This window comes from Gracilinanus agilis, chromosome 4, assembly GCF_016433145.1.
Source record: "Gracilinanus agilis isolate LMUSP501 chromosome 4, AgileGrace, whole genome shotgun sequence".
Lineage (NCBI taxonomy): Eukaryota > Metazoa > Chordata > Mammalia > Didelphimorphia > Didelphidae > Gracilinanus > Gracilinanus agilis.
Window position 1 is genome coordinate 26,678,023 of NC_058133.1, and position 15,355 is coordinate 26,693,377.

A 15,355-nucleotide genomic window follows, 5' to 3' on the forward strand; every position below is an offset into this window, starting at 1 on the left:
TAGTTGTATCTATGACCTTATTTGTAATGTCCTTTTCTAACAGAGGAAAGAGCTGAGATGATCGCATACTGTCCAGACAAGGATCTCCAAGAGAAATGAGCTGCCGTATCAGCACCGTTCTGGTGTGCCAAATTCAAGCAAAATCAACAAAGCTTGGCTTCATGATCTGAGCAAATCTCTAAGAACCCCCCTGGGGGGGGGGGCAGCATCTGTGATCTTTTAGAAAAGTTCTTTTATTACAAGCACTAACAAACTTAAGTCACCTTTGTATGAGCATGCCCATGCCATTTCCTTCACTAATAACAGAACCTGCCTGGGTCAAGACGCAGTGCAAAGGACCCTGGCTATGGAGGCAGAGAAAGTAGCCCATATCTGCCTCCACTGATCACCACGGCCTGACCCGGAGTGTCACTGGTCTAAGCAAACTCACTGATGAGGAACCTTCTACCTGTGCAGGGCCACCAAGCATGGCCTGCCCTGATCCCTGGAATCTGAGAGCAGGATCTCTTCACTTGTACATGCACTACTGCCTCCTTTGGCAGCCTGGTAAAATCTCCCCCTAGTTTCCCCAGCATAAGAAAACTCCTTAGAACCACGTTTTTAAGACTGATGAAAATATAAAAAGCAAACCCCAAGCTTGAGGTCTGCAGTCCTTTGATTAGATGCTGCCAGGGGCTGGAGCTTAAATGGCTCACCCAGGGTCACACAGCTAGCACACAGCTGAGGCAGAACTAGAACCCAGGCTTCCTTGGCACTAGCCCACATTGCCTTGCATAACCTGTGTGATGTGGGTGAGTCACTGATGCTCCCTGGGCCTCAGTTTCCCCCAGAGGCTGGCCTTGTCAGGCTCTCCTGTTCTCTCTAGGTCTCTTATCTAGGGGCCTGTGATAAGAGCTAAGAAGACTCTTGACCCCTGGTCTTCACCTGACCAGGCATCTCACCTCACATTACTGGAATGCTCTGAAAACTATCTAGGGCTTTAGTTTTCCAGAATATCGCCCTCTCCGTTCTCTTACTTGATCCTAAGGATTAGGGCAGAGCAATCGTTCCTTTTGGACAAAATCTCTGAGAGCTGGCCAGAGAGGTGACGGGCCTGGTAGAAGGCTGAGCCAGGGCAGAGAGGGAGCCAGTGGGGGCCCTGCATAAGGCCTCCAGCTCTCTGCTGGAGCTCTGTTTTCAGTGCACATCTGAGTTCCTCCCGGTAGCACAATTCAGGTCTTCTAATTCCTAGAGCAGTGTTCTTGCCACAGTAGGCTATAGAAATTCTTGACTATACTTAGCAGATACTGCCAACCTTATTTCATCTATACTGGACCATACAACTATGGTGGGAAAGCCCTTCATTTTAGAACCTGGGATCTATGCATTTCCACTTGGTGAAATTCTGGCCATCTCTCACACATGTGCTCACACGCTACCTCCCCCAGGAAGCCTTCCCTGATGCTCCTGGAAGGAATGGCCTTTCCTTCTCAGACCTCACTGAGCACTACCCTGCCCTCCCGCCCCAGGTTTTGTTTTGTATCACTTCTTTATGGACAATTGGATAGTAATATGATGTGCTATGAGGGGAGGAGCTCAATGCAGTCCACGGCACAGATGTTCTTTGGGCTGGAAGGGCCCTCAGCTCTTAAAAATCTGGTCCAACCCATTCCTGACCAGGAACTCCTCACATGATCCCCACCAAGGTCGATGGGGGGAGCTTCAGTTTGCAGACTGTCGAGACTGTCAGGGGATGAGAACTGACCTCATTTGGCTATTGCTCCAACATTCTAATAACTGAATCGAATGGGATTGATGCAGCTCAAAAGGACACGAGGGTTTGGGGCTGCCTGATCACAGGGCTGACTCCCACTGGGAGAACTTCACGGGGCCACTCAAATCCCCAGGGATTTGTACACAAACTAGTACCGAGCTCAAGCTCCCTGGCACCAGCAGGAGCTGGCATCATTCCTCATCTCTACCTGTACCAATCCCTGGCAGCTTCGGGTCCAGCCCATCACTGCTGCATCAATGCTTTCCTGGCCTGAGCCACGAGGATCCACAATTCCTACAGCCTGAGTAAACAGAATGGCCCATTCTCCAACACATCTGGGATTCTCTCTCTCCTGGACTGTCTCAGGGAAGCTTCTCATCAACTCCTTTGCTTCATTTAAAAAGAACAAAACCAGCTCTACATCTGCAGAGAAAAGCAATTCTTCCTCTAATGGCCAGAAAGCTCTATTTCCCAGGCACGTTTGCAGGTCATCTATCCGTCTGTCCTCCACTCCCTTCCAATGTGGCTTTTGTACCTTCACAAAACTCTTGATGTCGCATTTAGGTTCAGAACGAAAATAAACCAGCATCCAGATTAGAGAATCTGAGCGCTAGAAGGGACTTCAAGAGTTGTCTCAGTCCAGGGTCCTGCTTCTGAAGCTATTGCCGATGAAGGGATGACTGTAAAGGTAATAATCATCAACAGTCAACTTCCCACGGTCATGCTAGACTCAGAAAACTACCACCAGCCGGAGCATCAGAGGAGAAGCCCAGTAATAACTCAACTTTTCTGGAGCACCAAGAAAATAATTACTATGTGGCTACAACAACAGGCCAGGGACAACACAAAAACACAAAAAAGTCTTATTATTATTCCTTGGCTGAAAGAACCAACATGCTGAGGAAACCAAATTGTTTTCAGCATGTTCTTTGGGAGACAAAATGCGATGACAGTCTATCTTGTATTCTTTCCTCTATCACTTCTACCTGCACTGGTAAGCCCTTGAGGACTTACCCTCATATGGGAAGATAAGAAGGACAAAATCAGATCAAGGCAATTTGGCAAGGGAGACAATTACACCAAATAATTAGGAGTGAGGAGGGCTTCCTGGAAGAGAGGCAAACAAGCTGAGCTGGGAAGGAGAAGAAGCTTCTGAGATGCAGAGGGCATTCCAGGCCTGGTTATTGCCATGATGCCTACCCCATTCCAGGAGGAGCTATTGGAGGGCAGAGGCTGTTTCATATTTGTCTATAGTCCCCTGACAATAGGCATTTGTGAAATGCTGTTGTTTGGCTGGAATGTGCAGCAGTTATATGGAATGAAAAGTTAAGCTGGATCAAGACTGTGGAAGATCTTAGAGGCTAACATGTGTATTTTTAATTTCTTTGAAGAAGGAAAGCACAGAAAGCTTTTCAGCAGGGATGGCTCATGCAATCAGACTGAGGCTTACAAAGATGATTTTGGCAGCCATGTGGAAGATGTTTTGGCCTGAGGGGAGAGAAACAGAAGGCAGCAGATCCCTCCCTGCATCAGGGCCTCATCACTTCCAGTCTCACCAACCTATTACAAGAGTCAAGGCAAGAGGTGATGAAGGATGGGCCTGAGGTGATGAGGTCTGAAGCAGGGTAAGAGGGGGATGGGCTGAGAGATACTGTAATGACAGCTCACAAGACTCAGCAACAAACTGGACAGAAGACAGGAGCTGAAGACACAGGAAACTCCAGTATCAAGCTGGGTGACTGGGAAGGTCCCAGAATCCCAGGAGCTCAGAGTTGGAAGAGAACAAATAAGCTACTTAGTCCAACCCAAACCTGAAGAAAAAACTTCCCTCTATATCATGAGGAACAGGTGGTTATCTAGCCTTTGCTTGAAAAGTTCCAGGAGCTAATTAAAAAAAAAGTTTAGTGGTATCAGATCTTAAACTATCCTATAAAGCAGTAATCATCAAAACAATCTGGTACTGGCTAAGAAATAGAAGGGTGGATCAATGGAACAGACTAGGGGTAAATGACCTCAGCAGTCTAATGTTTGATCAACCCAAAGGCCCCAGCTTTTGGGATAAGACCTCACTATCTGACAGAAACTGCAGGGAAAATTAGAAAACAATATGACAAAAATTAGATATAGATCAGTACCTCTCACCCAATACCAAGATAAGGTCAAAATGGGTATATGATTTAGACATATATGTTATAAATAAATTAGGGGAACACAGACTAGTTTACCTGTCAGAACTATGGAGAAGGGAAGAATTTATGACCAAACAAGAAACAGAGAGCATTATAAGATGTAAAATGAGTGATTTTGATCATTATTTTTTCATCATCAGATATTAAATTTGTTACTTATCAAATATAATCAAATATTAAATTAAAAATTTTTTTGTACAAACAAAATCAATGCAACCAAGATTAGAAGGAAAACAACTGGGAAAAATTTTTTACAATTTCTCTGATAAAGGTCTCCTTTCTCAAATATGTAAAGAACTAAATCAAATTTATTAAGAATCCAAGTCATTCCCCAATTAAAAAATGGTCAAAGGATATGAATAAGTGGTTTCCACATGAAGAAATCAAAGTTACCAATCATCACATGAAAAAAGTCTGTATCCTGGAGAGATCCAAAAAAAAAAAAAAAGGACCTACTTCTACAAAAATATTTATAGCTGCCCTTTATGTAGTGTCAAAGAACTGGAAATTGAAGGGATGTCCATCAATTAGGGGATGGCTGAACAAATTGTGGTATATGATGGTGATGGAATACTAAGGAATGATGAACAGGATGACTTCAGAAAGAACTAGAAAGACCTACACAAACTGATGCAGAGTGAAATAAGCAGAACCAGGAACACACTGTATACAGTAACAGCATGGAATGATTAAATGTGACAGACTTAGCTACTCTCAGCAATACAATGAACCAGGAAAATTCTGAGGGACTTATGACAAAGAATGTCATCCACCTCCGGAGAAAGAACCTTTGGAATCAGAATACAGATGTAAGTGCATGATTTTTCAACTGTTTATTTGGCTTTATGTTTGGGTTTTTCATTTTATAAGGTTACTCACATCCAAAAATGAAAATATGGAAATAGGTTTATAAAACCTAGATCAAATTGCCTGCCAGCACTGGGAGAAGGGAAGAGAGAGAGAGATAAATTCAAACATATAAGTTAGGAAACCTTGCATGGAAATTTGCTACTACATGTAATTGGTTAAAAAAAAAAGTTAAAAAATATGAAGTTAAAAAAAGAAAAGTTCCAGGGAGGGAGAACTCACTATATCCACAGGTTTTTCATTCTGTTATTACACAGAGTGAATCAACAGGTATTTTTAAAGCAGCTTCCAGTTGTCAGGCACCGAGCTAGGCAGGGGATGGCAATAAGAGCACAAAGAATGAAATAATTCTCAACTCACAAGTTTACAGTCAAATGTGGGGAGACAAGTATGTGTATAAATACAAAGTAGTGAAATTCAAGGTGGTTTGTGAAGGCAGATTTGTGGGGATCAGGCAGAGTTTCACACAGATGATGATGCTTGGGCAGAGTTTTAATGGAAAAGGAGACATGCATCTTGGGCTGATGGGTTAGTCAGAGCAAAGGCAACAGCCAAGGAGGCTAGGAAGATGGGCTGGGGCCTGGCAGTACCAGGATGGAGGAGATTCTATTTTATCTTAGAGGCAATAGGGAACCCCTGGAACAGGTGGAGAAGGGGGGGGGGTCATATGCTTAGACTAGCATTGAAGGAAAATTTCACTGGCTGCTGGGTGTAGGATGGCCTGGAATGGTGTGAAACTTGAGGCAGGGAAGAAAGGGCAAATAGAATCAATCCTGTCAAGTGAAACAGAAAGAAGGATGAGAACTGAGAAAATAAATCCCATGAGAGAGGGCAATGAAGAGATCTCTGGGAACTGCGGAGAGCACTCTGACTTGGGGGTGAAGCAGGAAGTCAGATTTCAAAAGCCAAGCACTGAGAAGAGCAGAAGGGAAAGCACTGAGTAGAGATGACTGACTTTGGTTTGGCTGAAAAAAAGAGAGACAGGAAACAACAGCTTCATGGGTTTTCATGATTGTGAGAAGGTTTTATTTAAGGATAGGGAGACAGATGGGTATTTCTGAAGGCATCCATAGGGGCAGCTGGGTGGCACAGTGGATAGAGCAGTTGGCCAGGAGTCAGGAAGACTCCTCTTCCAGAGTTCAAATCTGGCCTCAGACACTTCTAGCTGTGTGACTCTGGGTAAGTCACTTACCCTGGCTTGCCTCAGTTTCCTCATTTATAACATGAGCTAGAGCAGGAAGTAGTAAGTCACTCCAGGATTTTTGCCTGAAACCCCAAACGGGGTCACCAAGAGTCGAACATGTCTGACGAAGACTGAAAAGGCAAAGCTACAGGGAGACCCTGAAGATGTGAGACACCGGGGGGGGGCCGGGGGTGTGTGCTGAAGAACACGGAAGAGAATCTGACCAAGCACATGTCCGCCTCACTATGAGAGCCGGCAAAGGGTACGAGGGCGGGACGAGGTGCCGAGGAGATGGCGATGAAGAGAGAGGAAGAGGACATCCTCGTCGATGGCCTCCATTTTCTTAGCCAAGACAAAAGCCTTTCCGCTGAGGTGACTGAGGGGAAGCTGCCGGAAAGTTAAGGAGGAAAGAGAAATCCTGTCCTAGATTCTGTGGGGAATGAGGTGGTGAACCAGCTAGAAAGGAACAGAGGGCTGGTCCTGCCGACGCTGAGAGCACACATTGGTAAACAGAGGCGTTCGATCCCGTCGTGAGGCAGCGAGAGGACTCGGCAGAGAGCGGGCTGGGCCTGGCGTCAGGAAGACCCAAATTCCAATCCAGCCTCAGACATTTAGTAGCTTTGGGACCCTGGACAACTCGTTAACCTCTGTCGGCCTCAGTTTTCCAAACTGTAAGACGGGGACAATAACTGCACCTACGGGGATGTGAGGATCCAATAAATAAAACGTATGAAGCGCCGGGCGCTCTCCGGGCTGTGTCTGTCCCCTCCCTTCCCTTCGCTTCCCTTCTCTCAGGAGGCCTCGGCCAACCTTCCCTCAGCTGTTGGTGGTCTTCACGCACTCAAAGCCCCTCAGACTGATCCAGGATCTCCTCTTTATTTACTGAGCAGAGCGTGTCTGTGGAAGGGATGCCCTTCGCGAGCAGGGTGGAGCCTTCAGTCTTCGGGAGTCTCCGACTCGCACGATTCCCCGCAGGCGCCACTTCCTAAAGGCCCAGCCTCGTAGGCCTGCTCAGAGCCCTTCGTGCCCCCAAAGCCTCCGGAAGGGTCGGTGCTCGGTCTGGTCCTCCGCGGCTCTCCTCAGCCACCCCCGTTCCCCCTCCCCTCAGCTGGTTAGCTCTAGAGAGCAGCAGAAACACACTCACACACACACACACACTCACACACACACACACACGCACACGCACTCACACACACGCACACACTCACACACATGCGCGCGCACACACTCACACACACTCACACACATGCGCGCACACACACACTCACACACACTCACTCACGCACACACTCTCACACACACTCACACACACGCACACGCACTCACACACACGCACACACTCGCACACACACACGCACACACACGCACACACACACACGCGCACACACACGCAGCATCTTACCTCATTGTACCTGTTGCTGGGAATTTTGATGCTCGTCTTCCTCACCTCCATGTCCACCACCAAGCCCTGAACCACGGGCAGCGTGTACTGGTAATTCCGGAAGTCCTGAGAAGGGCACAAAGCGGGCATTAGGGTTGGGCCTGAGTCATGGACACGCATCGCGTCACGCGGCTGCTGACATTTCTGATGGAACGAGGAACTCGACGAGCACCCTGAGGCCTCCCCAAAGGGGGTGCCCCGGCCCATCACATGACGGCTTGGCAACTCCCCGTTTCCCCAGATGGGGCTGAGCCCCGAACGGAACCAAGTCTCTGTAGGAAGAGCCCGCCCATGCCCGCATGCACACACGCCTGCATGCACACACGCCCGCATGCACACACATGCACACACGCCCATATGCACACACGCCCGCATGCACACACATGCACACACGCCCATATGCACACACATGCACACACGCCCATATGCACACACACCCGCATGCACACACATGCACACACGCCCATATGCACACACATGCACACACGCCCGCACACATGCACACACATGCACACACATACATACACACCCACATGCACGCATACACGCACACATACACACATGCCCACATGCACGCACACGCCACTAAAACGAGGCCGTCCACGCTTCGGGCTCGAGTCACAACTATGGCATGAGATGAAGCCCAGAGAGCTTCCCGAGCGGCGGCTTCTCGTCTCTCCAAAGGGAAGAGGACTCGGGGCTCCCAGCAGTGCCGAGCAGGCCCGGCCTGAGGCCCTTCTACAAGGGACGCCCCGAGGAGCAAAGGGCGAGGGGGATTCCCGGGAACACGGGCCGCCCAGGGGGCCACTTCAGGCCAGGACTCCGGCCGGAGAAAAGGGCGGCGACACTTACTGCGAGGAGATTCATGATGGTGTGTCCCGTCTCTCCAAACAAAGGCTTCCGGAAGCGGACGCTGAACAGAGGGCACGGATACACTGCAGAGAGCATGGGGAGAAGCCCGTGAGGAGGCGCCCCGAAGCGCCAAAACGTCCCGGAGCCTCGCCCTGCCTCCATCCATCACGCGCTCCTCCGTCCTCCCGCCCTCCTTCCCTCCCGCCTCACCCCCCATCTCAGGATAACACTATACGCGGGTTCCAAGGCTGGGCAGTGGGGGGGAGGGACCTGCCCAGGGTCACCCAGCGAGGAAGGGTCTGAGGCCACACTGGAACCCCGGACCTGGCTCCCCACCCACTGGGAGACCCAGCTTGTGTTTGTGGTCATAGAAAAGCCAGTCACGATGGGTACGATCCGTCGGCGGCCACCAGGGGGCCCCACAGGGCGCAGCGTGCTGGGCCCGAGGCTGGAAAAGCCGAGTTGAGACAGGCCCCAGGCCTCTAGCAGGGTGACCCTGGCAAAGCCCTGAACTTGGCCTGCCTCGGGCTCCTCCGCTGTAAAATGGGCCCATTCACAGCCCTTCCTCAGAGGCCCCCAAGGGTACAAAGAGCAGGGCCCCACGTTCTCCAGTGACCCCCAGGCCAAGCACAGGACCAGCACAAATCGTGGCAGTCACAGGACAGTCAGTCAGTCAGTCAGTCAGTCAGTCAGTCAGTCAGGGGGTCCGGCAATAAGCACTCCTCCCGGGTCTACTTGGTGTCAGACATAGAAAAAAGGAGAAAGACAGAGGCTGCCCTCCGGGCGCTCCGGGCTAGCCACACACCAAGGAAGGCTTCCGGGAGGGCCCGGCCAGGGAAGCCAGGAGCGCTGGGCATCCTGAGAGAGGCCAGGGAGAAGCCTGAGGAGAAGAGGGAGGCCCACGAGGGGAGAGAAAAGGGCCCCAGTGTAGATGCGTAAAGACGCCCCCCTCCATGCCCTGCCTATGCCTGGAGGACGTTCCCTGCCCTCAGGAATGGGCCATCAAGCATCCATTAAGTACCTCCCGGATGCTGGGCCCAGAGGTAGGTGCTGAGTGCAGAGACAAGTCTAACAGACCCCCCTTACATGCTCTTAGAAGAGGCAGCATGCAGTTCTACAGAGATGTTGAGTCTGTACAAAAGCAATACAAAGGAAATGGGGTGGGAGGGTAAAAGCACTCAGAAGCATCAGGGAAGACTTTCTGTAGGAGGTGGCATCCTGCAGAACAGTGATTCCCAAAGTGGGCGCCCCCGCCCCCTGGTGGGTGCTGCAGTGATCCAGGGGGGTGGTGATGCCACAGGTGCATTTATCTTTCCTACTAATTGCTATTAAAATTAAAAAAAAATTAATTTCCAGGGAGCTAAGTAATATTTTTTCTGGAAAGGGGGTGGGAGGCCAAAAAAGTTTGGGAACTGCTGCTGCTGTAGAACAATCCACCAGGGGGCTGATTTGGTTGGACCATACAGTTTGGGAAGGGCAGACTGGGCCTAGGTTGTTAAAGGTTTGAAAAATCAGAGAAAGAAGTTCATATTAGGATTTTCTTTTTAATTCTTACCTTCTGTCTTAGAATCTATACTACACATTGATTCCAAGGCACCAGAGCAGTAAAGGTAGGCAATGGGGGTTAAGTGACTTGCCCAGCGTCACACAGCTAGGAAGTGTCTGAGGCTGGATTTGAACCCAGGACCTCCTGTCTCTGGGCCTAACCCTCAATCCACTGAGCTACCCAGCTGCCCCCTATATTAGGTATTTTTAACATGACATTTTGTTTCCATAAAAATCCCCCTTCCTCTTAAGCCACAAACAGGTGGTCACACAGGCCACTCTGCCCTCGGCACTTCTCCAGCAGAAGGCTTGGTCCTTGCGCCCATCCGAGCTCCTACATCTTCCCGAGTTACTGGCCCGACAATATTGTTATCACGTACGCTGTCCTGCTGGTGCTCCTCATGCCTCATTCTACATCCGTTTCTACAAGGGAGACGTTTCTCTGGGATCCAAGGGGCGACAGGAAGCCTTTTTAATTCCCTGACCGGGGAAGGGGGTGGCACGGTGGAGCCTGGCCTCAGGAGCAGCATTTGGGCAGGTGGAGGGTCGATGGCTTAGAGCGGAGGGCGGTGAAGCACGAAGGCCAGTCAGGAGAGGACTGCGCCAGGCCCCAGAGAGGGGAGGGAGGCCGGAACGAGGGCCCTGGCGACAGATGCCAGAGATTCTGGGGGCACCGAGACAAGACGGGGCCATCGGTTGGAGATGGGGCGAGGGGGGGAGGAGGAGAGGAGGAGCCAGCACAGGGACGGACGCAGGGGTATCCCAGGACCACCGTCTCAGAGAGCTGAGGGGACTTGCCCAAGGCCTGAGAACCAGGCAGGGTCAGGGCGGGCCACTGGCAATGTCCTCGCCTCTCCCTCTTTCCCACCAGACCACGCAATGTCTCTGTTTTATTGTTACACACATTTAGAGTCAGGGTTGGGGCCCCGGGGAGGGCTTTAACTTACGTCTGTATTCAGCGCCGAGCCTCAGCATCAGTCGGATGGGGAATACTTTTGCCCATGGAGTTTCCCACTTCTGGATAAGAATCCCAAACAAGTAAGGTGGAGTCGGGAGCACCAGGTCCTGCAATGACTGGTAAGTGGACGTAACGTACAGGAACCCACCATGTTCTTTACTGCCCAGGAAGCTTTGGCTGAAGAAGGAGTGTCCCAAGCAGCCGACAACATTGCCTAAAATATAAAGACCTTTGTGAATTTAAACCATTTTCTCTGTCTCCACAAGCCCCTCGCACTGTGTGGGAGAGATACTGAATGATGGTGATGGTAAGGTGTGATCAATCACAACAGCATGACTACGTGGGAACTTATATCATAATATTTTTAGTTGGTGATAAAAGCAGCCATTTTATCTATATGATAACATAAATCTGAACAATAATCCACAGAACATTAAGAGGAATATGAAAAGAATAGCGATTTGTCCCAGAGCCATTTCTCTCTTAATTCCTTTAAAAAAAGATGAAAATAATATAAATAAGAAAATCAGAAAATTTTATTTTTAAAACTAAAGATCTGCCAAATCTCAGAAAAGAGACAATCAGGTTGCTAGAAATATACATCAAAAGTCTGCTGTCTTTTATAACCAAAGAGAAGACAAATCCTCATACTCCAGACACAGAACTCCAAATTGCCCTTGAGAATTGAATACATCAACTACTAGAAATGAACACTTAGAAAACCAGTCCCTGCAAACTCCTGGAGGTAACATCAATTCATAAAAATTGAAGAGAGCAATGTTTCTAAGGTATATTGCCCATACTGTGGTATAAAAAGCTTTCAAAATAGAGACGTAAGAGAAGAAATTAAAACCATATGGGAAAATGCTGCCAGCTAAGTGGAGCAATGCACACAGTGCTGGGCCTGGAGTAGGGGAGATTCCAGGTCAAATATGGCCTCAGATACTAGTGTGTGACCCTGAGCAAGTCACACAACTAGCAAACTATGTCTGCCTCAATTTCCTCAACTGAAAAATGGGAATAAGAGTAACAGCTCCCTCCCAGAGTTGTTGGGAGGACAGAATGAGATCTTCGTAAAGCGCTTAGCACAGTGTCTGGCACAAAGTAGGCATCTGTAAGTGCTTAATCCATCCTTCCAACACACACAGTAATACTGAGACTAACTAGAACTGATCGAGTCCTTTAAGGTTGGTGAGACATTTTACGGGTGTCATTTCGCTTGTTCCTCCTAAGCTCCTCGGGAGGCAATGCTAGCACGGTCTCCCTCTTACAAATGAGGAAGGTGAACACAAGCAGTCAGGGTGGGGGACGTTAGCGCCTGACATCGTACCAAAGCTGTTCTGGTTGAGTTTGTGGAGGAGGAGACCACCCAATGAATGCTCCTATTCCAAAAGAGCCTTTTATCCCCCTTCCCAGCAGGCCAAAGAACATCCATTGTATTTGATAGTGACCAACAGCTTTTTCAAGGCATCTACCTCAGGGCCATCCAGTCCAATCTCTACATTTTATGGGTGAGAAAACAGGAGGTGGGGAGGGAGGGATTAGAGTTAAAGTGACTTGCCCAAGGTCACATGGATCATGGATTTAGAGTCAGAATTTGAATTCAGACCTTGATTCCCATCCAGCCTCCCTTGATAGCACTATCCAAATCCTCATTTTTACAGAAAAGGAAACTGAGGCCCAAAGAAGTTAAGAGTCTTGTTTGCCATCCTACAGCCAGGTCCTTCTTATTCCAAACCTAGTGCACCATGTTTTCGTGATTCAGGATGGAAGTCATCTATCAGTCAAACGCTCTCTTCACCCCTATGTCTCACTTCATCTATCTTATTCCACTTGCCACCAGATTTTAATGTAGATATGGGCCTATCTTTGCCTCCAAGCCACGCTCTTGAGTCTGTCTTTTCCTGTCTCCATTGCCTTCTGAATCATGTTCTTTCTTCCCTCCATCTTGAATCTTTCCTTGAATCTACTGGCTCCTTTCTTGCCACCTAGAAACTTGTCAGGGTCTCTCTCATCTTTAAAAAAAATAAAAAATAAAAAAAAAAGATAAAAACTTGATTCGACCTTGCCATCCCCTAAAGCTATCATCCTAGATTTCTTTCCCTTTTATAGACAAATTCCAAGAAATAGTTGTCTACACTTGTGCCCATTTTCTCTTTTTCTCATTCACTTCTTAATCCTTTTCAACCTCATTTCCAAACTCACTTGACCAAAATTACTCTCTGCAAGGGTGCCAACAATAAGCTGCTAAATCCAATTTTTTTTCCTTATCCTCCTTTTGCTTGATTTCTCTGTAGCCTGTGACACTGGTTCTGCTTCTATGTCCAAACTCTCCTCCTAAATAATCAATCTCCTCTCATCGCTTGGCTTCTAGGACATGATTCTCTCCCTCAGGGCCTAGTACTGCTGATCTTGTGTTTGACATCTCTTAAATCCACCTGTCTCTCTCCACACTCACACAGCCTACATCCCTTCTTACCTGAACTACTGCAAAAGTCCCCTAACTGGTCTCTTTACCTCTGGTATCTTCTGCTCTGATCCATTTCCTCAGAACAGTCAAAATGACCCAATTAAAACATAAATCTGACCATATCACTCCCCTCCTTAAAATTTATCTTCAGGGGTTTCACTGACTCTAGGATAAAATACAAATTCCTGAGCCTTGGACTGATACAAAAATACACAAAGCAGTTTCCTTTACGTTTCACTCAATGGTAGGCTATGTGGTCTGCTGATCTTCATTCATGGTCCCCAGAGTCAGCTCTCTCTCTCCATAATAACAGATTCTTAGAAGAAGCATTGTGAGCAGACTCCATACAGTAACATTTGTTGCATGGTAGGAGGCTGCCAGATGAGGTAGATGCCCCTCCACATGGCCCAGACACCGAGTCTCTGGAAACACTCTGCCACCTACTACTTCTGGTTTGCCAAGGCTCAGGATGTATGATGGCACAAAGCACCTGTTATCCCTGGAATCTACAGCCTGGCTCCTTTACAAAACCTTCTGGTCTTGTTTCATCTTACTCTCTATCCTACACAGCCTGGCCTGCTACTGGTTTCTCAAACACATCCCTGGCTCTCCTACATCCATCCTTTCACATGAGTGGTACCCACTACCTGTAACAAACTGCCTGTATACATCCACTTCCTAGACTTTCTAGTTTCCTTTAAAGAATACCCCAGTGGAGCCCATCTCTGACATGAGGCCTTTCCTGACCCCCTTAATTGCTAGATCTTTCTCCGCCTTGAAATGATTCCATGCATGCTCTGTATCTACTGGTGAGTGTGTTCTATGCTCTTCTTTTGCCCACATCCTGCTAGACCTCCTGAGGCTGCAGAATATAAGCTATGCTCTTCTTTTGCCCACATCCTGCTAGACCTCCTGAGGCTGCAGAATATAAGCTACTCTTGGTTTCACCAGCTCCCAGCACAGTGCCTGGCACCTAGCAAGTGCTTAATGGAGATGTGTTAAACTAAAGACAAATGGGCTTGGATAGCTCTCCACTTTCTAGGCTACTAGAGGGAATGAAGTTTCTTTAAAGATGGCAAAGATAATAAAAAATGGGAATAGACATGGAAGGATAGGCACTCTAACCTCCTGTTAGAGAAGCTGTGAATTATTGGTTGGACCATTCATAAAAGCAATTCAGAATTATGCTAAGAAAGTAACTAAAAAGTGCATACTTTTTGATTCAGTTATCCAGCTATGAGAGATACACTCCAATGGAATAAAAAAATAGGAAGGCCCTTCTTCTCCAAATTATTTATAGTAGCAAAGAAGTGGACACACAACATAATGTATCCATTGGGTAGCAGCTAACCAAACTGTAGTATATGAAGATCATGGGATATGACTATGCTATAAGAAATGATGGAAATCATAACATCGACAAAACCTCTGGGCCCTGGGCCAAAAGGAGAGAAGTAAGCCTGTGCTTCTCTCTCATCTTTGATGAGCCAGGGGGCCACAACTGTTTATCAAATGGCTTACTTGGTTGATGTGTTGGCTAGTTTCGTTAAACTGCTTTTCTTCTCTTAAAAGAAAAGATTCTTCGTCAGGGGGCTATATTAAGAAATGTAGATGATATAAAAACAAAAGATGGGACTACAAAATTTATTTTCATGTAAGCAATATTTCAATGCAAATAAAAGGAGAAAAAGGAAGAGAAAAATCTTAACCTACATCAGGGGGTGAGATGAAAGAATGTCACAGAGGAGAGAGAAGGCCTGCAGGTCATTTGGACCTAAGCGATATACATACACAATGCTTTTCCTGAAACAAAGGCAGCTAGCACCTCTTAGGACTTTTATTTCTATTCCTGGGGAAATTCTAGGACAAATTAGTTATTAGCATGATGCTAAGTGAACATTTGGGAAAGGTGCATTGGTCTTTCAAGAAAAGGCTTAATGTCATTTTTTTTCTTTTCAATAAGGTCACTAGGTTAAGGGAATGCTACAGATACAGCTTCCCTAGGTTTTAGCAAAGGAATTGGCAGATCTTTCTTGCTATTTTTCTAGAAAATATGGAAAGATATGGGCAAGTCAAAGTACAGTGGGGAGGATCAGG

The 15,355-nt window shown here is 47.6% G+C and overlaps 1 protein-coding gene across 1 annotated transcript in view; it reads right to left on the reverse strand.

Annotated features, from left to right (window-relative positions):
- The window catches only part of ZFYVE9 (zinc finger FYVE-type containing 9), a 155,696-nt gene that overhangs the window by 32,527 nt on the left and 107,814 nt on the right, over nt 1-15,355 (reverse strand). The window contains exons 12-14 of the mRNA XM_044674808.1: nt 10,778-11,002; nt 8,286-8,368; nt 7,395-7,499 (exon numbers count right to left, since the gene is read on the reverse strand). Coding sequence (XP_044530743.1) covers nt 7,395-7,499; nt 8,286-8,368; nt 10,778-11,002 — 413 coding nt within the window. The remainder of the gene's footprint in view (nt 1-7,394; nt 7,500-8,285; nt 8,369-10,777; nt 11,003-15,355) is intronic.